Raw genomic sequence first — 24440 nt, 5'->3', positions numbered from 1 at the left:
CCCCCACAAAAATAAACACCAACAAACCAAGATCTCTACAACGAACCCGAGCAAGGCGTCGTTAGTGTAAAAGCCACACACGACGTACGTAGTAAACAACCCCCCACCCCCACCCCTCCCTCTCCCCCCCCTCCCCCTCGAACACGTGCATCTACCGAGCCACCTGCAAGCGTTGAGTCACATCTCCTCCTCGGGTTGTTGTGTTCAAGTCAATTATTATATTCAGGTAAACAAGGCATGACCTGGCTGCCGTGCTGGCGTGCGTTGGGGGGCCATAAGTGCGTGCTTTCGGGTCATAATAAACTGGCCTTTTTTGCGAGGAGCGCGGGGGGTTTGATCACCTTTCGTCTCGGGTTCTGAAGGGGAGCGATATGGTTAATCTGTTGGTATGGGTGTAAACCTTTTTTTTTTGGGGGGGGGAGGGGTTATTGTGGTTTTGTTTTATTTGATTTTATTTACTTATTTATTTATTTACTTTGTGTGTGTGTGTGTGGGGGGGGGGTTATGCTGATACGTATGCCGAAAAAGGACAATTTTATGTTATTCAGGTGAATAACATTCATGTTCTTCATTTTATTGAATTCTGTGCTCTCCATTTCATTGAATTTCATCTTCCTCATTTTACTGAATGTTTTGTTACTTATTTTACTGAATTTTATATTGTTATTCTTAAAAGAAGATTTTATTTGACTATGCATTTTTTTATCATATGTTACGGGTATGTTTTAATACCTGGACAGAACGAGGGGGTCATTCAACTCCTAAAGTCAACACAGAGATGGATTATTTACACAAAAGTTTAGGCAAGGTTTGCAGGGAAAATAATCTAATTGCAGCACACTCCAGCTGGAGAATTCAACTTCCCTGCTTAGCAGACTTTGCTTAAAACACCCACACATATACGTACATATACACACACGCACACATGCATGCACACACACACACACACACATACATGCACGCACATCATTTGCAAATACATATACAATAAATCTACGCCTAGAGAGAGGGGGGAGGGAGAAACAACAAAAGCGAAAGAGAAATAGAGAGAGAGAGGGGGGATGAGAGAGAGAAAAAAAAAGAGAAAGCAGTTGAAATGGAAAGAGAGAGAGGGGGGGGTGAGAAAAAAAAAAAACGATAGAGAGAGAGAGAAAGCAAGAGAAAGGGAAAGACAGACACACACACACACAAACACACAGAGAAATCTGTCTCACTCCTCTGAAGAATGAATGGTGGAACGGCGAACAGAAACCGCGTGGCTATTTCACTCCACATCGTCCCCGTGTCATTTCAACTCGTCCCCACCTCTGACGTTATTCGGGCCGCCATTTCCTCCTCTTCCTGAGCGATAAATAAGTGTTCAATTTGTCTCTTTCGGTTCCTATCCTTCCGCCGTGCAGCCTGTGCTTGGCAGATCAAGATGCTTCTTATTTTGGCGATTTTCGGAGGCGTTTCGTCTTCACACATGCACGCACGAACGAACGTACACACGCACACGCTTGCGCACACACACACACTCACTCACTCACTCACGCACACGCTTGCGCACACAGACTTACACACACACACACACACACACACACACACACACACACACACACACACACACACACACACACACACACACACACACACACACATACACACTCACACATACACACTCACACACACACACAAAAGCGCGCACTCACACATACATACACGCTCACATACATTCCCTTCTCCTTTCTCCCCTCCCTCCATAGCCCCCCCCCCTTCCTCGCCACTCTTAAATTCGAAATAAAAAGTACCTTTGGAGACACAGTAAACTTGCATATCATTATATCATGTAAAAATACAGAAATGAAAGATAAACACATAGATGAATAATTAGCTCTCCCCTATCAATAACAATATTAATTACCATTATTAATTGCCATCATCCCCTATTCATTAGCATTACCAAAAACAGAAAAACTGACAGCAAAGTTCATTATAATATCCACCCACCAACCCTGTAATCTAGGCTACCCAGTAAGCTTTCTGTGAACTTTTCTGTGGACTTTTCTACAATTTTTTCTGTGGACTTTTCTGTGAACTCTTCGTCCTCTGTTGTATCACTTTTAAGGCAAGTCTCCTCTGCCTGTGACACACACACACTCTCTCTCTCTCTCTCTCTCTCTCTCTCTCTCTCTCTCTCTCTCTCTCTCTCTCTCTCTCTCTCTCTCTCTCTCTCTCTCTCTCCCCTTTCGTCGTCGCCTCGTCGATGCAAATCTCACAGAAGAAGGCCGAAGTAACTCGCTTTGTGTACATGGCTTGTCTCGAGGTTGTGCTTGACCAGACGTCCGTGGTTAGGGGGGTAGGGGAGGGGGGTGTTGTGGGCGGCCGTGTGATGGGCTGGCGTGGGCGGGGACGTGGGTTGGACTCGTCACCATTCCCATTATGCGGTCACCGACTGTGGAAGAGATAAGCATCTTGCACTACATTCGATTTTCTTTCTTCTCGTATGCTTTTTTTTCGTCTCTCTCTCTCTTTTTCTTTCTGTCTTTCTTTTTTTTTTCTCTCTTTCTGAATGAAAGGGAGAGAGAGAGATAGACAGATAGACAGACAGACAGACTCGGCAGGATGAAAGGGAGAGAGAGAGAAAGAGAGATAGACAGACAGACAGACTCGGCACGTGACAAAGTGGCGATATCTCTACACATCCTCCACTCTTCTTCCCTTCTCCATCCCTTCCCCATCTTCCCTCACATCCCCCCCCCCCCTTCCTCCTCTCTTTCTCAAAACGAAAAACAAAACCTCCCCCCCTACCACCACCCCTAGCCTAGCCCCCCCCCCAAAAAAAAGACAACAACACAAAACGAGAAAAAAAAACGAAAAAAAAACACGTGAATTCTATCTTCCCCGCCATCAGCCCTGATCTAACGTAATACGGCCCCAGACGGACGTATCCAGGCTATCTTATAATCCTCAAGTGAAGGAACCTCATCCTCCGCGAAGTATTACAACATATCATGCCTCTTAGAAAGAAGGAGTCCCGCATGCAATCCTCATTTAGGACAGTTGGGCCTCGGTGACTCCCAAGCGCCCCTTTCTTGGCAACACTCCTTGCTTGGGTCCTGTTATCTTCCGGTCTATCTCGTAGATTGAAGATTTCTCTCTATCTATCTGTCTGTCTCTATCTCTTTTTTATACTCTTTCTGTCTCTCTCTCTCTCTCTCTTTCCCACTCTCTCCCCCCTTCTGCCTCTCTCTTTCTCTCTCTCTCTCTCTCTCTCTCTCTCTCTCTCTCTCTCTCTCTCTATCTATCTCTCTCTCTCTCTCTCTCTCTCTCTCTCTCTCTCTCTCTCTCTCTCTCGTTCTCTTTTACTCTTTGGTGGCTATTAAACTCATTTTCGCCCACTGGCTGAATTGTGGTCAGTTGTTTTCTTTTTTTTCGTTACATATTACGAGGGGGCAATACATCTCATTCCCTCTTAGGTAAAATATTTCCCACTCTAAGTTTTCAGCCTTTCAAGTCATCACCAGACGTTACCTCTAACTTTTCATCCTAATATTTTCCCAATTAAATTCCTCCTACTCATTTACCAAGGACCCTCTTGAAGCTCCATCTAGTACCCTTTCTAATTCGGCTTTTGAAAGCCTTTTGAACTCAATAGCCAAGAACCCCTCCTGATTCTAACTGTTCGATATGCTTCCTAACTCATCACGAACTCTCTTACCATTCAGTATCAAAATCCTTCTAACAATTCGAAAGCCTTTTGAACTCATCAACCAAGAACCCTCCTAATTCACAATCACAAAACCCTTCTAACTCCCTTTTCGAAAGGCTTCCTAACGCACAAACCCCCCAAGTTTTACATGCTTTCGACCCACACAGCCTCATGACCTAGCATCTCCCTGACCTCACAACAGCGAGTCTGACCGACTTAACGCTGGCGATATCAAGGTGATTAATGTTGGTTAAAGTGTGCGTCTTGTTAGAATGCAATTAAACAAAGTGAACAGAGACAATCTTTTTAATTTGTTTGTCTCCGTGTTAATCAGCGGAGCGTGTGTGGCAACCTGAGATATAATGGAAAAGCCAGAGCAGTGTTTATTATGGTCAAACAAACACAGGGACACGATGATGTCCCAACGATTCATAAAACAGAAAGTGATAGTTGAGGATGATTTACGTAGCAGTGGTTAGCGGTTTAGTAAATGAATTGTTTACTACGTTTAACACAGACGAGATTACGAACCGAGAGAAAAGGACAAACAGACAACAAACCCAAGGGAACTAGGCAAGAGTGTTGCATAGTAACAATACTGAATGTAGAACGAAGTACTTTCACTACCCTCGTCTTTCCAACGCGCAGAGGCAAGGGGTAGTTAAGTGACTTGACACAAAACTCACTCGTGTAAACTGATAAAAAGCAGCATCCAAAGTGCTATATAATTGATTAGAATATCCCTCTCGCCTCTCTCTCTCTCTCTCTCTCTCTCTCTCTCTCTCTCTCTCTCTCTCTCTCTCTCTCTCTCTCTCTCTCTCTCTCTCTCTCTCTCTCTCCCCCCTCTCTCTCTCTCTCTCTCTCTCTCTCTCTCTCTCTCTCTCTCTCTCTCTCTCTCTCTCTCTCTCTCTCTCTCTCTCTCTCTCTCTCTCTCTCTCTCTCTCTCTCTCTCTCTCTCTCTCTCTCTCTCTTTTCTCTCTCTCTCTCTCTCTCTCTCTCTCTCTCTCTCTCGCTCGCTCATTAAGCTTTTTAATTAAGTGTGTCGCAGCGAGACACGTGGCGCCAGAACAAAAGGTGCAGTTTCATCATTCCATATCGGATGATGGATTTTAATTACAATATAAGCGATACGTCGGTTGAATAATTATTATACCTTTGTCTCTTTTTAATAACTTATTGATAGCGTACCTATGTCCCGAAATTATTTAAATCTTAAAACTAATGCTATTATCATTCTTAATGGCTATTTTGCAGAATATGTAATATCTTGTAGAAGAATATGTAATATTTTGCAGAGAAGAATATGTAATATTTTGCAGAAAAGAATATGTAATATTCTGCAGAGAAGAATATATAATATTTTGCAGAAGAATATCTAAATAGAAGATAAATCGTAGCCACAAATCACTGTATTATTAGAATGATAGCACGGAGGCATAAAATGATATCTCTGCTAACAGATTGACAGGGAGGAGCATTTGAAAGAGACGTTACATAATAAAAATAAGTTTATCAGTATTAGCCTTTTGATAATATTGCTGTTGATGTTTATATGAAAATTAAAATTTGTAGTAATGCTATAGCTGAAACTTCCATACTTTTAGCCGTATTGATATCCATGTATCCGCTATGTTAACACAAGGTTTAGCATTAGAAGGAATTATATGGTTACAGTCATCACCATCACCATCATGATCATCACGATCACCATCACCATAACTATCACCGCAACTTCACTATCATCACCATCATCATCACCCTGCAACGCCCATCACCACCACCACCATCATCACCACGATCACCACCGCCTCACTATTATCACCATCATCATCACCCTGCAACTCCCATCACCACCACCCTCATCACCACCACCACCATCATCATACTTTTTATCCTCATTACCAATATTAGTAAAGTTAGTCCTTGAGTTAACACAATCACCGGATGGCCGTGGCTGCACATCTATCAAGAAGAACGATAAAAAGATAAAAAGAAAGAAGAAAAAAAGAGACATCAGCATCATTATTTTTAGTTCTGGCAACAGGAGAAGAAGAAGAAGAAGAAGAAGAAGAAGAAGAAGAAGCAGTAGGAGGAGAAGGAGAAGAAGCAGTAAGAGAAGAAAGAGAACGAGGAAAAGAAGACAGAGAAACAGGAGAAAGAGAAAAATCAAGCGTAAAAAAAAACAGTAGGGGAAGAAGCATGACAAGAAGAAGAAGGAGACGCAGCAGGAACAGCAGAAGCGACAGCAGGGAGTGGTCGAAGGGGGAGATGGTAGTCACATCAGAGAGCGAGGGGCGGCCGAGACGCAGCTTAACCCTTTGACTCGCCGCCACCTTCCGCAAGTGGGGGGTTGGGAGGAAGAGGGGGCAGGGGGGGGTTGGGAGGGTTTGGGGGGTTGGGAGGAAGAGGAGGGGGGGTCTGGGGGGTAGGGAGGAAGAGGTGGGGGCTTGGGGGGGGATTGGGAGGAAGAGGGAAGGGGCTAGGGGGGGTAGGTGGAGGGTATACCGACGGGGGGAACGGGGTAGGGGCAGGGGTAGGTGGAGGGTATACCGAAGGCGGGCGGGAGGGGTATGTGGAGGGTATACCAACGAGTCAACGGGCTGATTGGGTGGGGTAGGGGAATAAATGAGTGTACAACGGACATAAGGAGGATGAGAGTGTGAGTAAGATATGTGAGTGAGACGTCTGTGTATGTGAAAGTCCCGGGAAACTGATGTGCTTGCTCCTTATTTGGACTGTGATGAGGGCGGGCATGAGGAATCGATGGCTGTTAAGACGATGAGGTGACGAAGATGAGAGCGTGAAGTGTGATGAAGAGAGTGAGTGAGAGTGTGATGTTTTCCAGGGAAGTTTTTTGAGAGATCTTTGGGAATTTTTGGAAAATTTATATGATTCGCTTTTTTATTATGTTGTTTTCTGGTTTTTATTTACTGTATGAATGGTGTCGAGGATTTAGTTTTTAAGGAGTGATTGATACAGCTTCACGAATTAAATAATTATTCATATATATTCTCTTTTCAAATTGTATTATGAAAAAAATAACTCCTCATAATTGTTTTCCTAATAATTTCAATACAACGGATCAGGAAATACAGAAAAAAGAGGAGGAGTAGGAGGAGGAAAAAGGAAGAAGAAAATAAGAAACGAAGGAAAGGAAGAAGAAAATAATAATAACAAACATAACAAGAAATACTAAACAACCAAACCAAAAACCTCTATCTCCCCCCCCCCACCCCAGCCTCACCCCCTAATAAAACCGAAAACCGAAAAAAAAAATCGCCAAACCAAAAACTCCCTCCCTCGCTCTCTTCACGCCCTCGCCCCCCCCCCCCCTCCTCACCCCCCCCACCCCCAGCCGCGAGTTCTCTCCACCGGGACATCCGAAGCCAAGGACAGGGGGCGATGCGATGACCCTATTCCTCTCATCACCTCAGGGGACGCTCGCCGGGGGTGGCCCAAGGCTGCCTCGTCGACGCCTCCGTCATCAGGAGCTGGTGCCTTCTGTTTTTTTTTTTTTTTTTTTTTTTTTTTTTTTTTGGAGGGGAGGGGGTGATGGGGGCGGGGTAGAGTGGGGGGGGGAGGGGAAGGAGGATGTGCGCCATCTCGTCTGTTGTTTTGTTCTTTTTTTTTTGTCTTTTTTTTACTCTTTACCTATTTTTTTTTTTTATTTCTCTCTCTCTCTCTCTCTCTCTCTCTCTCTCTTTATCTCTCTCTCTCTCTCTCTCTCTCTCTCTCTCCCTCCCACTCTCCCACCCACCCACCCTCTTTTCCCTCCCTCCCCCTCTCCCTCCCATTTACCCCCTTCCTCGACCTCCACCTCCCCCTCCCTCCCTCCCCATTCATTAGCAGCTCCTGTAGGCGGCGCTGAAGGCCCCTAGTGTCATCAACGCCGCCACCTTATACCTTGAGGTCGACCTTGGCCTCGGAATGGTTACCCGCTGGAGGTCTGAGGAGGAGAGTGAGAGGGAGGGAGGGAGGAGAGGGGAAGGAAGGGGGAGAGGGAGAAGGAGGGACGGAGGAAAGGGAGGGGTGCTTCGAGTTCTTTTTTTCCTTTTTTCTGTTTGTTCTTGTCTTGTCTTTCTCCTCGTCTCTTCTTCTCTTCCTCCTCTTCTTCTTCTCTTCCTCCTCTTCTTCTTCTCTTCTTCCTTCTCCTCCACCTTCCTTTCTCCTTCTTCATCTTCTCCTCCATCTCCTCTTCTTCTTCTCCCTCTCCGTCCTCCATCGAGTCAAGAAGTTTAGGACAAACCGGATTTGATTAACAGACAGGATCTAAATAATAATAATAATTATTATTATTATTATTATCATTATTATCATTATTATTATTATCATTATCATTATTATCATTATTATTATTATTGATATTATTATATCCTTTACTTACCTCTCTCTGTCTACTCTCTTCACCCGTGTGTGAGGTTAAACAAATATAACCAGCAGATAAATTCCGCCTCCACCCCCCACCCCACCACACACACCTCTGCTCCCCCTCTCCCTCACCCCCCCCCCTTCATAAAAACAAAAAAAAAGGAGGCTAGGGACAATATTATGAATGAAAATGAATGAGATACCGGGTCTCGATCAGCATCAGTTGTATCAGCTGACTGGTGTATGATCGTACAGTTTGGTGGGGGGGGGGTTGTTGGTGGAAGGAGGGAGGGAGGTAAGAAGGCGGAAGGAGGGAGAGGGGGAAGAAGGGGGAAGGAGGGAGAGGGGAAGAAGGGGGAAGGAGGGATGGGAGGGGGAGAGGGAAGGAGGGAGGAGGGAAGAAGGGGAAAGAAGGGGGGAGGGTTAGTTGAGGGAAGAAAGAAGGGAAAGAAGGATGGGGGTTTGGTTAGGGAAAGGAGAGGGTGGAGGGTTGGTTAGGGAAAGGGAGAGGGGAAATGGGGAAATGGAGGAGAAAGAAGAAAAAGAAGAGGAAAGTGTGGACGTGGGTGGGGTGGGGGGGGGTGTAAGGGAAGACCTTTTGAGTCCGAGTCATTAACGTGGCCAAAGGAATCGAATATTGACTTGTTCTTAAGGGAAAGGAATTGTCCTCTGATTGCACATTATCATCTAATTATCTTCTGATTACACATTCTAATCAAATTCTCCTTTAATTACTCATTCTAATTTGATTCTCATCTAATTACACATTCAGATCTAATTCTCCTTTAATTACACATTCTAATCAAATTCTCCTTTAATTACTCATTCTAATCAAATTCTCCTTTAATTACACATTCTAATTTGATTCTCATCTAATTACACATTCTAATCAAATTCTCCTTTAATTACACATTCAGATCTAATTCTCCTTTAATTACACATACTAATCTGATTCTCCTTTAATTATACATTCTAATTTGATTCTCACCTAATTACACATTCAGATCTAATTCTTCTTTAATTACACATTCTAATTTGATTCTCATCTAATTACACATTCTAATCGTGGGCAAGAGAACCGGAAGTTGGAATTTTCTTGGTCTTGCAGTCAAGGGAAAGGAATTCTTTGCGGCTGATGGCTTCAACAAGCATCATTTTTCTTTTTTCTCTCTCTTTCTTCCCTTCTTTCTTTCTGTCTTGTCTGTCACAGTCTCACGCTTTTGTTTGATTTTTCATTCTGTCTCTGTCTCTCTCTCTCTCTGTCTCTGTCTCTCTCTCTTTCTCGCTCTCTCCCTCTTCCTCTCCCTCTCCTCTCTCACTCCCTCTCCCTCTCTCCCCCTCTATTTCTGCTCTCTCTCTCTCTCTCTCAGTCTCACGCTCTCTTCCTCCTTCCCTCCTTCCCTCCTTCTTTCTCACACTCTCTCCCTCTCCCCCCTTCCCTCCCCGCATCCCTCTTTCTCTTCATCTTCATCCCCCCTCTCCTCCCCCACCCCCACCCTCCACCCCCCACCCCCTACCCTCCACCCCAAGCACCAACGCCCACACCACGAGAAATGCAGAGAGTGTGGGAACGGCGCTCGGTCCGTGCTCTCCCTCCGCTTACCTTATCCACTAGAACAACACACGGCGGAAACTGCAGCTGCAACGGTGCCCTCCCGCGCCTCCTCAGCTGCCGGGGTTGATGGAGATCGCAGAGGGACGTGGCGAGAAGCGTGTCTGTAAACAACGCTTGACCTGCAGGGAAAAAGTGCCCAATTTTCGGGGAGAAATCCGCGAGAGTGCTTTGCAAGGGGGGTTGGGGGGGTTGGGTAGGGGTTGGTGGTGATGGTGGGTAGGGGTGGGTGATGGTGGGTAGGGGTGGGGTGTATAGGGGGGATGGAGGAGGTCAATGTTCGGAAAATGAGATGCGTTTTAATTTTGAAGCGTTATTATTATTTTTTTATTTATTATTATTATTTTTTTTTGGGGGGTGGGGTGGATTTTGGGTATTGTAGTTGCGAAGGAGGAGGGGGTGGGGATGTTTGGGAAAAATGAAGGAGTACTGGAAAATTATATGTATACACATAATCTCTTTCCCTCTCTCACTTTCACTCTCTCTCTCTCTGTCTCTCTGTCTCTCTCGCTCTCTCTCTCTCTCTCTCTCTCTCTCTCTCTCTCTCTCTCACACACACACACACACACACACACACACACACACACACACACACACACACACACACACACACACAACACACACACACACACACACATACACACACACACACACACACACACACACACACACACACACACACACACACACACACACACACACACACACAAACACACACTTTCCCGCACAGTTCCCAAATCGTATTCCAAGCAAATGATGCAACAACGCACAAAGCCAAAATATGGTATGTGATGACATTTATTTCATTGTCTATTCATGTTTGTGCAATGTACACGTCGTTGCCTGTCACGCCTCGTATTGCAAAACATCTTATTGCTAACTTTATATGAACCAGAAGACATCAACTTGCTAAACAACCTTCGAGTTAGCTAATGTTAATAGAGTTGCACATTTGGGAACATGCGATCACATTGCTGTTAGTTCATGTCATCTTTTTTTTCTCTCTTTCCTTCCCTCCCTCTCATTCTCTCTCTCTCGCCCTCCCTCCCTCCCTCCCCTCTCTCTCTTTATCTCTCTCAATCTCTCTTTCTTTCTCTCTCTCTCCTTCCCTCCCCCTCTCCCTCCCTCCCTCCCTCTCCCTCTCCCTCCATCCAACCCTCCCTCCATCTCTTTCCCCCAATCATTCTACTCCTCCTCCTCCTCCTTCTCCTCCCTTCTCTCACTTATCATCACCATATTGCCATGTTATCTGCGCGCGTGTGGTGTGTGCCTCTTTCCCTGTGACCGAAATCCAGAGTTTAATACCCGCATAATACACATTTGGACTTAGTCTCTCGAGCTAGATATCCAACAGCAACAAACAGCCGACCCGAACGCCTGGGATCTTGTGTACACATCGTAAACATGGTTGTAGATGTTTAGTACCGAGGCGAGTGGGTTGCGAATATGATATAACTATTTTTTTTGCCGATTGCTGCTAACAAGGAAGTGGTGTGTATGTGTAATATTGGTGATTTTATGAATGATTCATGTGTAAGGCATATTGCGTCGTGTGTGTGTGTGTGGGTATGTACATGCACACATGTATACACACACATACATGCTGCATATGTACTCATATGGAAATGCTACATTGTAACCAACTTTTTGAATCACGTTTTGTACACACATGGCATAAAACCACTATCATTATCATTATCCTCACTATAATTATTATAATCACCAATAGCATAGCCATTAGCGTCACCGACATCATTATCATTATCCTCATTATTATTATTATAATTATCACCAATATCATAGCCATTAGCATCACCTACATCACTGTCATTATCCTCTCTATTATTATTATTACCAATACAACAGCCATAAACATCACCAACATCATTACCCTTATCCTCATCCCCAATATTATCATTATCATTAATTTCCCTCTCTTCTTCTCCCCCCGCAGGACGTTCCCACGACTCGACCTTCTCCCTCTTCACCCTTGGGGAGGACGCGTCTGAAGGCCTCAAGAAGTTCGCCGAATCGGGAGACACGAACCTCCTCGACGCCCACAGCCAGGGCTCCGGGGGCGTCATGGATGAATTCAACGCCCCCCCGATCCCGCAGGGCGTTGGGGAGACATCAGCTGACTTCTTCGTTGATGGGAATCACTCGAAGGTGCGTTGGGAATTTTGTTTTTTTTTCATTTTGTTTTTTAATTAGTTATTTTGTATCTATTTCATTTTGTTTATTTCATTGGTTAAAAGTTTTCGGTATTGTTTTTTATTGTTTTATTCTTCAGTGGATGATTAGAAACATTCGGATCGTAATTAATAAATAAAACGAACATGATTTTTTTGTTTACAATTTTCATACGTACCGAAACACTTTATCAAATCTATCTCTTAATGCAATAAATACTAATCTCTCTTTTTATATTAATCCACAAAAAGAATAATTGTTGAAACACCCCTTAAATCAACTTCAACGTTAAATTAATCTTTCTTTCTTTTAATCACTTCAAAGGTGTCGCTGATCTCTCGCGTTGTGCCTTCTCCTGATTGGTTCATCGGCGTGGACTCCTTCGACCTCTGCGTGGAAGGGAAATGGGTGGAGTCTGTCGTGCTTGAGGTGAGACCCGTTTTCTTTGATTAGGAAGGTCCCGTTTTCTGTATTTCTATTTGGTGGGGCGTTTCCCGTTTTCTGTGGTACTGATGAATATCTCATTTTCTGTGTTACTGGTGAATATCCTATTTTCTGTTACTGGTGAATATCCCATTTTCTATTACTGGTGAATATCCCGTTTTCTATTACTGGTGAATATCCTGTTTTCTATGTTCCTTTTCTTTAATTGCGAAATACCCGTTTTCTCTTTACATATAGTTCCAAACACTCCACCTTTTCACTCATCCACCCCCTCCTTCCTCTCCTCCTTCCAGCTGGACCCGCTCGACGCCGGCACCGACAACGGCTTCACCTTCACGTCACCGAACTGGCCGACCATCCCGAAGAAGCCCGTGAGCCGAATTACCGCCCAGACGCCCGACCACCCCGCCAACTCCTTCTACTACCCCGACCGCACGGAGCACCCGCCCATCGCTACCATTCGCATCTTCAAGGTGAGTTTTTTGGAGGTTTGTGAGGGATATGGGTTGCGGTGGGGGTGGGAGGGGTGCGAGGAGTATGGGGCGTGGGTGGGTGTGTTTGAGGGATGGGGGGGGGGGGGTGTTGTAGGGTGTGTGTGGTGTGGGGTTGTTGGATGGGGTTGTGGGTGTGCATTTGCGGGCGCAGGTGTGAGGGCGTGAGTATGGTAGACAAGGAAGGTCTTTAGGAATAGGATTTTAAGATGCACATAGAAGTGCACCCAGGGTATGAAAGGGGGCGGGGCTTCGACCAAGGAGCTTTGAAGGGGCTTGTGGAAGTGGGTATAGAGATATGCCAGAGTACAGAGGCGTTTGTAAGAGAGAGAGAAAAAAAAAAATAGAACATAAAGAATATCAGTAAATGAAGAAAATAAGGAAAAATATTGGGAGCGTAAACAAAAAGAATAACACAGACAAATACGAATGAATGTGTAAGAAGAATGAGAAAAAAAAATCTTAGAAATTGGAGCTGAGATAAGCAAAACAAGGACCGAACACTAACTGTTGCAAAGATAAGAGAAACTAATGGGTGATTCGGGAATAGGATGTAAGTAACAGCTACTTACACTGCTCACCGTCTTGTTAACAGCCACCAGCCAACCGGTCATCAGGAAGTTAACAAATGCAGGCGTTAAATTGCCTAAATTGCGGGAGGTAAATGGTCTACATTCAGAAAGTAGGCGGTTCTTTGTCTCACGCTAATGAGGGGTCGTGTTTGTGGCTAATGACCACAAATGACTTAATTCGGTGGTTGGGTCTTGTTAGCTAAACTGTGGGAAATAGAGATAAATGCTAGGTAGTCAGCCGGTCGTTGTCCTGGTCACGTTAGATTACGAATGAAAGGGTTGAAACACACACACACACACACACACACACACACACACACACACACACACACACACACACACACACACACACACACACACACACACACACACACACACGACTTGTTCACAGAATATAGTTTTTGTATAGACTAGCCTACGTCAGTGAGATTGTTGATTCACAACATCCGCCGAAGATAGTTGTTGTTTTTTTCATTTATTTTATCGATTTCTTCATTAATTTAGCTTTTGCTCTACCCAAGACTAGTTTTACTTGTAACGTTGCAACGCTAGGAAACACAAACACGAGGTTCGATCAAACAAAAACAATAGTCTAAGGAACAAGGTCTTCGTGTCCCTCTGGTGGTGGGTTTGAGAAGGATCATCATCACAGGTGCAGTCGTGCTCACCGGCTGGAGCTGTGAGTCTGACGGAACACTCTTCCTCCCGTTGGCGTCTGCTGGCAACTACCACCGCCCTGCTCCTGCTCTTCTACTTGTCACATCCGGGGCTTCCGCTGTAGTGACGAATCAGCTGTTGAGGAATCAGCTGTTTGGCGAATCAGCTGTTGAGGAATCAGCTGTTTGGCGAATCAGCTGTTCTTATTTCTGTTTTGGAGTAAAAAAAGTGTGGAAAGGAGTTCTTGGGAGCGGAGGGTCGTACCAAAGACACCTTTTGAGAGTAGTTGATTTAGTCGTTAGGAGTGTGGAGTGCAGAGACAGGGAGGTTGTTTGCATTTGGATTTTATCGATTTGCACCTCGATAGATAGGTGGGATTTGTACTTGTATTTCCCTTGTAAGGTTTTAGCAATCCTAACAAACCAATTTTGTATCCCGTTTTATGTTCATGTGTCTTTTATGTTTTACTAATACTGTAATGATATTTTTTATTGTTTGCTTGAAAATAAACGCTTTGTAGTGTCCAGTATGTCTAAATTTTATGAGTCCCAGTTGGAAAAGTAAACCCAACAGGTCACATGTAAGTAAATCAGACACCCATGAAAGAATTAAGTAGGCCTAAATTACATGCATGTAAAATCAACAGCAAAAATAAAAGTAACGTTAATAATGATAGTGACAATGACAATACAAGTAATAATAAAAAAGATATTGTAATAATAAGGATATTGACAAAATGATGATAATAGTAATAATAGTAATGATAGTAATAATAATAATAATAGGAATGATAATAATAGTAATAATAAAAGTAACAATAATAGCAATAATAATAATGATGATAATAATGATAATAATAATAACCATAATATTAAAAATAAAGAATAATGCCAGCAGACAAATTCCAACCACAACTCACCCACGAGGCGACACCCCCTAACCCCCCCACTCCCCCCTCTCACCAACAGATCAAGGAGTACGAACTGGCGCGCGTGTACAACCCTTCTCTCGCCCGCTCCCCCGACCGCCGTTACCGCACAGGAAGCATTCCCACGACCCCTGAACTCGAGGAAACCAGAGACCCAGAAGTGAGTAACGAGATCCTCCCAGCTACCACGCCTACTACCACCACCACCACTACCACGGAGGTCCCCAAGCATGCACTCATCAACACGATTGTTGACAAATACAGGAAGAAGTTTAGAAAGAACAGGAATGGCAGAAAAATGGCAACTCGTAAGTGTGACGACAAGTGATAGCCATCCAATGCTTTGTTCGCTTGTTAGGTCCTTTGGCTTTTGGGGGAGACTTGGCTGGCCACTTTGCAAGTCTCTCGTAATGAGGGTCTTTTTCATGAGGACATTTATCGTTTATTGGACGAAATAAATGGGGTTATATTAGAATTCTTGAAATGTATCATTTACTTGACAACAAAAATGGGGTTCTATTAGATTGTCTCTTGAATTGTATTATTTAATTGACAACAAAAATGGGGTTATATTAGATTGTCTTCAATTGTATCTTTTAATGGACAATAAAATGTGGTTATATTAAAGTTCTTCAGATGTATCATTTAATGGGTCCAGAGAAAGAGGTTTTATTAGGTTTTCTTTTAATGTTTTTCAACATAGTCACTTAGTAATATGTGGAGATCCTCACGAAATCGCCCTGCCGTGTGTTATGTTGTACAGTTTCGCCACTAATACAGTTTGCATGGTAGAGAATAGTGTCTAACTGAACCCATTACTTCTGTAAAAAAACGTATTAATTGATGTAACTATATTTCTTCTGCAACTGATTTTAGTAACATTTAACTTCCCTAACTCTTCATGTATCTAAAACTCATCAAAATAAGTTGATATTTAGATCAATTTCAAAAGATGATATTCCAGACAAACCTTGCTTCTCAACAACAATGTTTACTTCCTAAATTAACTAGCATGTCTAACTTTTTAATGGTGTGTGGGTGTGAATAGATACTATGTGTGTATATATATATATATGTATATATATATATACATATATATTTGTATGTATATATATATATGTGTGTATTTTTATATATATGTATATATATATATAATATATATATATATATATATATATATATATATATATATATATATATATATATATACATATATTGGTATTGTTATTGATTTTGATATTGATATGCTGCTCTTTTGTGTCATGATTATTATAAGTCTTATAAATGCAATCAGTAAATGAATGATTAAACTATAAATGAATTCCCTTTTGCATCTATTAAATCTTATCATAGATGAACGATATCAAAACCAGCAAGTCATATTGAGATTATTGTGATAATTAACTAGCCAAGAAACAAAAAATCTCAGAACTTATAAGAAAACAAAGAGAGACAACAACAAAACCTCTTGCTGGTTCGGATATCTGTCACGCTTAAATACCTACATTTTTAAAATGCATATCTTAAAAAAGAGAAAAAGAAAAACGTTCTGTGAAGCAATAAAAAAAGTTCGTCAGTGTTTTGGAATGAAGGAAGGAAAATAATGCCATAATTTCTCCAGGCCGTAGGCGTGGCCCTAGGGATTGCCGTGTGAGCGAGTGGTCAGAGTGGTCCTCCTGCAGCAAGACCTGTGGCATCGGTGATCAGGTGAGTGGGCAGGGAGAGGGAGAGGGTGCGGGGGGAGGAAGAGGGAGAGGGAGAGTGGGAAGGAAGAGGGAGAGGGAGAGGGGGAGGGGGAGGGGGAGGAAAAGGGAGAGGGGAGGGGGGGCAGCGGGTGGGATGAAGAAAGAGTGAGTGGGAGGGAGACAGGGAGAGGGAAAAAAGAGGGAGAGGGGGATAAAAGAGGGAAGTGAGAGGGAGAGGGGACAGGGTGCAAATAGCAGGAGGGTATAAATAGCAGGGGAGGAAAAGAAAGAAGTAGAAATAGGGTGAAAAAAGAGAATAGAGAAAGACATACTGACTTATTCAGTATGCACATGTGTATATATATATCTATACATCCAACAGTCTACCTACCTACCCATCTTACCAACACCTCTCAATCCACCCATAACGCACACACCAAACGCCCACTCAACCCCCACCCCTTCCGCCCTGCAGATCCGCACCCGAACTGTCCTGAGGCACTCGAGGCGTGGAGGACGCCCTTGTCCCAACCTGCAGGAGACCCAGTGGTGCGGTTCCTCGAGAGACTGCGACCACAGATACTTCAACTGGTAGACTACGAATTGGAAGACGAGGGATATGAAGAGAGAGAGAGAGAGAGAGAGAGAGAGAGAGAGAGAGAGAGAGAGAGAGAGAGAGAGAGAGAGAGAGAGAGAGAGAGAGAGAGAGAGAGAGAGAGAGAGGCTGAATGACTGTCTGTATTATATTCTATGTTAATCATATGATAATAATCATAAATTAGTGCGCATACAAACCTACACGTCCATGTAACTATAAGTTAGTGAGAAAACCAGAACAACAACTTTATTTTGCATATTTAAGTTTGATTAACAAGCGAAAGGGTTTTTGGAAATTGAAAAAAACAATGACAACAAAAAAAACAGTATGTTCATTTGGCTTACCAGTGACTTTAATGGAATATCGTTAAAATGGAAATTGTATCATGAAGTGCCAAATTGAAATTCCTCCGAAAATAACTTTTGTAAATTAATTGTCACAGTTGTTAATGGGTATGCACATTTCTGCTTAATTTTATACGAGCAGATATTCGCAAAAGGACAAAAAAGAAAACCAATACGATATTAATACTATTAGGAAACTGTAGATATTTTATTGTGAATATAATAGCTTTTTGATAATGCCAAATCTTATATTACAAACCTGGTAGTAATATGTAAACTATAACTGCCAATGAATATGTAGTATCGATACCTACACTGGTGATTGTAATCCCACAAAGCCGGATTATTCAGAAGAAAAAAAAATTAAGCAACCCCACTTCCGTTGCCTTGTGGAAGCGGGCGTGCAAATCCCCTAGACTTTCACGCGCGGACCCCTCTGACGGGAAGAAATTTCTGGGGGAGAGAAATGACTGACTCTGTAAAGGCGCCGTTTAATTGTGATCTCTAATTGTAATTATTTGTGTTCAGATCTAATTTTCCTTTTTTTTCAAGGGAATTCAGTATCCAAATCAAATTATAAAACTTATCGCCATGCGGTTAACGAGCATTCGACAATTTCATTTTCAATTTGATTTACATTGTTCTGACATTTAATGACTTTAGTCTGTTTGCCAATATTTCTCTAAACCCGAACCAGTATACAAGTGTATGTATAGAAGTGTATATCTATCCATCTATATATATCTTTCGTTATATATATATATATATATATATATATATATATATATATATATGTATATATGATATATAATATATATATGTTTATATATATACATATACACACATAAAACCACAAGTATACATGTTCAACTACTGCAGAAATTCTGGTACCATAAAACGATTTCTTGCCATCTCACAGAGACCCGTACTTCGCTTGTATATAGCCCCCGCAGTGAAGCCCTCGAGAGTGCTGCAGCCCATATGTTTTAGGAGTCCTAACGATGCCTGCAGTCACGTGTCCCCTTCCGTTCCCTTGTGTGTAGAATCGTTAGCGCTGTCTGACTTCTGAGAGACAAAAAATAAACCATTTGGATTTTTTTATACCAGTGAATGGATTCGATAGGGGATTTGTTTAAAGAAAAAATGGTTACCATTGTTTACTACAATTGGGTAATGAGTAAAGACACTTATTGTTTCTGCAGATAAGGTTTTCTCTATGATTTCCTCCAGCACGGACATTTCAAACGGTTTCCACTGAGCTTATAGGCTGAAACTCCTCTGTACAGCTCTTCTTCCTTCCTTCAAAAGTGAACTCAAATTATTATTATCATTATCATTATTTCCTTATAACCCCGAAGCCCACCAAGACTTGAACCTCGGTCTATGATTCTTCTTCCAGACTTTGTTCTCCCTTCCGAACCACTCTTGATTTTCTTCTTCGTGTATATTGTACATAAAGTCCAATTTAGCTTAAGTGCTTTGTGAATATTCGAAGGTTTAAGCGTCATTTAATACACACTTATACGTTAACACAGGAATAGACAAATTATAATAATGTAATCAAAGATAATGGAGAAGGTAACGGCTGTTGATCTTCAGATATTAATGTACTTTTAAATGCTTTGGAAAAAAAGAACATCCATTTTATATATATTGTGATCTTTGGAAATGGAAAAAGGCAGAATAGTTTATATGGAATTTTGAATTCATCTTTTTCTTTTTCTTTTGTTTTTAAAATTAAAAGAAGGTGAAAGAGTATATAGAGAGAATACAGAGTTATAAAAATATTCAAAGGTCCGTATGTTAAGTCATATTACATGATCACACTGTATGTCTGTTAATGATGAGAGAAACTGTGTATGGTGTTGGAATCAGCTGTTTTGACACAGCTGAACGGTATCAAAAATTTTATATTTATGAAACTCTTTGGATGTTATTTATGTGAAATTTTGTATATGGAATGTGAATACCTTTGTAGTGTGAAGTGTGAATGTGTCAGCAATGTGATTCTATACTGATATTACAAACTATATCGACTTTCTTGTCTATCAGAGATGCATTTTATACAGCAATATGTGCATAGTCACAAAATTATTTATGTGTTAGGTAAACGATCATTGTATATGCAGACTGTATTTCTAAAAGATCTAGTAATTTATTGTACATAGGCAATGCGTATATTATCTAAGGTTAGCTAAGCTTCTAACTGATGAAATTTGCAATAAATGTGTAAAATTCTTAATAAAGATGAAAAATAATGTCATGATTTTTCTTTACAACTTCCTTACCAATGAGAGTTAAACAGAAATATGAATAATTTAATAAGAAATTATACATACATTCTTGCATACACGAAAGCACGCATGCACGCACACACACACACACACACACACACACACACACACACACACACACACACACACACACACACACACACACACACACACACACACATATACACACACATACGCACGCGCGCACATATATGTATGTATATACACACACGCGCGCGCGCGCGCGCGCGCATATATGAATGTATATATACACACAAATGTATATATATATATATATATATATACATATATATATATATATATATATATATATATATATATATATATATATATATATATGTATAGATTAGTATTTTTATGCGCATGTGTGTATGTGATTAATACTTCTTGGTGAATAATGAAAACCAGGCAAACCCAAGTAAACAAAATGAAAAAACAAAAAAAGGTTACTGATAATAACAACAACAACAATAACAACGATAAACAAACCAATAAAAAAACAGACAAAGAAAACCGTTTGCCACTTAACACAAACCACTTTAAACGAGCCTCTTCTTCTTCTGACCATGATAAGCGACATGTTCCCGACATCTCTTACGGATCTCAAGGCACTCTGTTTGCCGATGACTGTGCAACGTGGCACTCGTCCAGAATTGCACAACCGCTGCAGACAGAGTTCAAGCGGTCTCGTCGGCTGTCACTGTTATTGTTATTATGCTGCGGTAAAGGTATATGTTATTACTTTTATTACTGTTTGTTTTATTATTGTTGTAGTTGTTATTGTTACAGTGGTTGTTATTGCTATCTTTGTTATTATGATCATTGTTATCACTATCATCATTATAATTTTGATAATAATAATAGTGATGAAAATAATGGTAATAACAATAATTACTATTATCATCATTATTATTACAATTATTAATATTATTTTAATCACTATCAATATCATTAACATATTCATTATCATCATTTATTTTGTTATTATGATTATCAGTGTTATTATTAAAATCATCATGGTCATTATTATGATATTGTTATTTACATTACATGGTTTTAATATTGGCTTTATTATAATGATAATTATCATCGTCATCATCATTATCATAATTATGATCATAATCATTATCGTCACAATTATCATTATCATTATCACTGTAATCCTTCTTATCACGATGATTATGATTACCTTTTCGATAGCACAGTATATCGAAACGGGAATTGGAAGCTCATATTACCCAACTGCAATCGTCCTGTGATATACCCTTTACTTTATGTGTTAAAGTCATTCATTTCTCCGAACCTGATATGATACGAGAACCTAACGAGTATAAATGGAAAATGAGACTTGAAAAATTACTTCAGATATAATCCATACTGTTTAACGTAAGTGTTTCATGATACAGAATGTTAATCATGATAGCTGAAAAAATGTGATAGTCTACGTAGAAATAATAAATAAAGATGTGTAAATACTTATCTAAGATTATGTAATGTGATTTAGTGTCATATACGAAAGGTCTTGTTTAATTATGTTAAATACAAGTTTATCACTGGAGCACAAAATGGGTCGCAGTTTGACACCTCTGACCTATTCCCCAATCTTCTCTGCTTCCTAATCTTTGTATGTAATGAATACTACCAATAGATTTTATGCATACTTCCCGCTTTTATTTGATGTATTTATAACGTCTATAGTATCTACGTGTTGAAATTTGGATAAGAAAATCCTTCGTATGTGATATTTATCGACGATACAGTCTGAGTAATAATGATGATAATAATTATAAGAAGAAGAAAATCATCATGATTTTGACACGTACGATAATACCACCACTTGATTGCAAAAGAGAACACGATTTTCTTATGTTGGAGATGCTAACCATTCACTTGTCCCCATAGGTCGGACTTTGCCACTTGATCAAACAAATGGTCATTTCTCGCCAAGAACCTCTGCCAAATTCTATTCTGCGAAATTTAGATGAACCCGCTTCCCAGGACACAGACACACGCACACACACACACACACACACACACACACACACACACACACACACACACACACATATATATATACATACACACACACACACACACACACACACACACACACACACAGACACACGCACACACACACACACACACACACACACACACATATATATATATATACATATATATATATACATATATATATATATTATATATATATATATACGTATATATATATACATATATCTATATACGTATATATCTATATGTATATATATATATATATATATATATATATATATACATACATATACATACTTATACACATATACAAATGCGTGTGTTTGTGGATATGTTTATATATATGTGTGTATGTATATATATATATATATATATATATATATATATATATATATATATATGTATGTATGTATATGTCGAGCATACACACACACATATAGTAAGAGAAAAAGATTAAGAGAGTACATACATGTATGTATCTTTTAGGAGCACGTACGTACTGACTTTTTCTATTATCCAGAAAATCAGCTGTTAAAGAATCATCCTTATCTGACACAGAGCTGACGCATGAGGGTGAGGGTCCGTCCAAAGAAACATAAGAATGATAAATTAGAAAGGCCGACATAATCCAGCGCCTTATAACAGTTCAGAAAATATTGCTTCCTGGTTGACTGCCGGTTAGTTAAAGGGACCATCTTTTTTCTCCTTCTTTTATAGGGTTTTAAAAGGGACCATCGAAGGGCGCATCGCTAAATTTCGAACTGGGTCGAACCGGTGTCTCGATCCTCGTTAACGGATCAATGCTATTTAAAGGGTTATTACGGCTTCGGTACGAATGACCCGGGATTCGTTGTTTCGAAACGCCTTTCTTTTGATAATAGTACTTGAATGGGCGAGTGAAAATCCGTATCGATTCACCAAAACTATTCCAAAGAATGAACCGTATTCATGTTGACAAATGTGGAAAGGTATGAATGAGAATGAACATCTTCACAATACGAGAGATGTATTTGACCGGTTTCGAATATATCTTCGTCAGAACTGTATGTATTTCATACGAAGATATATTCTAAACCGGTCAAATACATCTCTTGTATTGTGAAGATATTCATTCTCATTCATACCTTTCCATATGTTCCAAGGAAGCATAGTCCAGTTTAACAAACAATTCAAAAACTCCCATTTCGAAAGACCCTCATCCAACAAACTGTTTCGAACCGGCGAACCGAACCCGTCTCGCTTCACCAACATTGTTTCGGAAAGTCACTCTAGCGAGGACGGTCACCTGCGAGATCGGAATGTTACGCAAAGTTCCCTCTTGTGTTTGAGTTCCCCCTTCTCTCGCGTCGTATAACCTTTCTCCTTCGTACCCAGGTCCTCTTCCGGGATTATTGTCAACAGCAACCGTCTGGGACTCAGGTAACGTCGGCATCTTTTCTTAGATTAGTGTTTCAGGGATCCTGCGTTAAGCTAACACACCTGACACCTGCGCACTATTGTGTAGTTCCCTTGAGGTTGACACCTGTGCGGATTCTCTGCGATTAAGCCGATTCGCGGAGCTAATGTCTATCAGGTACATTTAGGTTATCGGAAGGGGTTTGGGGCGTAGATATTAAGCCAAGAGAGAGAGAGAAAGGGAGAGAGAGGAGGGAGGGAGGGAGAGAGAGAGGGAGAGGGAGAAAGAGAGAGAGAGATGAGGGAGGGAGAGAGAGAGAGGAGGGAGAGAGAGAGAAGGGAGAGAGCGAGAGAGAGAGAGGGAGAGAGAGAGAGAGAGAGGAGGGAGATAGAGAGAGGAGGGAGATATATAGAGAGAGGAGGGACATAGAGAGAGAGAGAGGAGGGACATAGAGAGAGAGAGGAGGGACATAGAGAGAGAGAGGAGGGACATAGAGAGAGAGAGAGGAGGGACATAGAGAGAGAGAGGAGGGACATAGAGAGAGAGAGGAGGGAGATAGAGAGAGAGAGGAGGGACACAGAGAGAGAGAGGAGGGAGATAGAGAGAGAGAAAGGAGGGAGGGTGAGAGAGAGAGGAGGGAGGGAGAGAGAGAGAGGAGGGAGAAAGAGAGAGAGAGAGAGAGAGAGAGAGAGAGAGAGAGAGAGAGAGAGAGGGAGAGAGAGAGAGAGAGAGAGAGAGAGAGAGGGAGGGAGAGAGAGAGAAAGAGAGAGGAGGGAGAGAGAGAAAAAAAAAGAAAGAAAAAAAAAACAACACCCAGACAGACGGAGACAGACAGAGAAACACAGAAACAGACGGAGAGACAGAAAGACAGACAGAAACAGAAAGAGAGACAGACAGAGACGGAGATAAAGAGGTGATCACGATAAAAGTGCAGGAATCGCCAAGGAGATCAGCATAATTCGCTCGTATGTCGTTCAATCCACTTAAGTGCCTCCGCGCTCCCTACATCGGACCCGAGATAACTTTAAGGCTTCACTTGGCGCTTCGGTGGACATGGGATTTCGAAGTTTGTTCAGATCCTCGTGTGGATGAGCAGCGCTATCCAGTTTGTTTCTGATCTCTCTCTATATCTATCTAACTATCCCCCCCTCTCTCTC

General features: G+C 41.4%; 1 protein-coding gene across 1 annotated transcript in view; it reads left to right on the top strand.

Annotated features, from left to right (window-relative positions):
- mspo (M-spondin) overlaps window positions 1-19838 on the top strand; it is a 66111-nt gene extending 46273 nt beyond the window's left edge. Inside the window, exons 2-7 of the mRNA XM_027367423.2 lie at window positions 11626-11837; window positions 12186-12290; window positions 12599-12778; window positions 14994-15261; window positions 16575-16660; window positions 17114-19838. Coding sequence (XP_027223224.1) covers window positions 11626-11837; window positions 12186-12290; window positions 12599-12778; window positions 14994-15261; window positions 16575-16660; window positions 17114-17233 — 971 coding nt within the window. The 3' untranslated portion in view covers window positions 17234-19838. The remainder of the gene's footprint in view (window positions 1-11625; window positions 11838-12185; window positions 12291-12598; window positions 12779-14993; window positions 15262-16574; window positions 16661-17113) is intronic.
- Window positions 19839-24440: the final 4602 nt, after the last annotated feature.

Source organism: Penaeus vannamei, chromosome 31 (assembly GCF_042767895.1).
Source record: "Penaeus vannamei isolate JL-2024 chromosome 31, ASM4276789v1, whole genome shotgun sequence".
Lineage (NCBI taxonomy): Eukaryota > Metazoa > Arthropoda > Malacostraca > Decapoda > Penaeidae > Penaeus > Penaeus vannamei.
The sequence above is the reverse complement of the archived record's forward strand: the minus strand, read 5'-3'. Positions and strand labels throughout refer to the sequence as shown.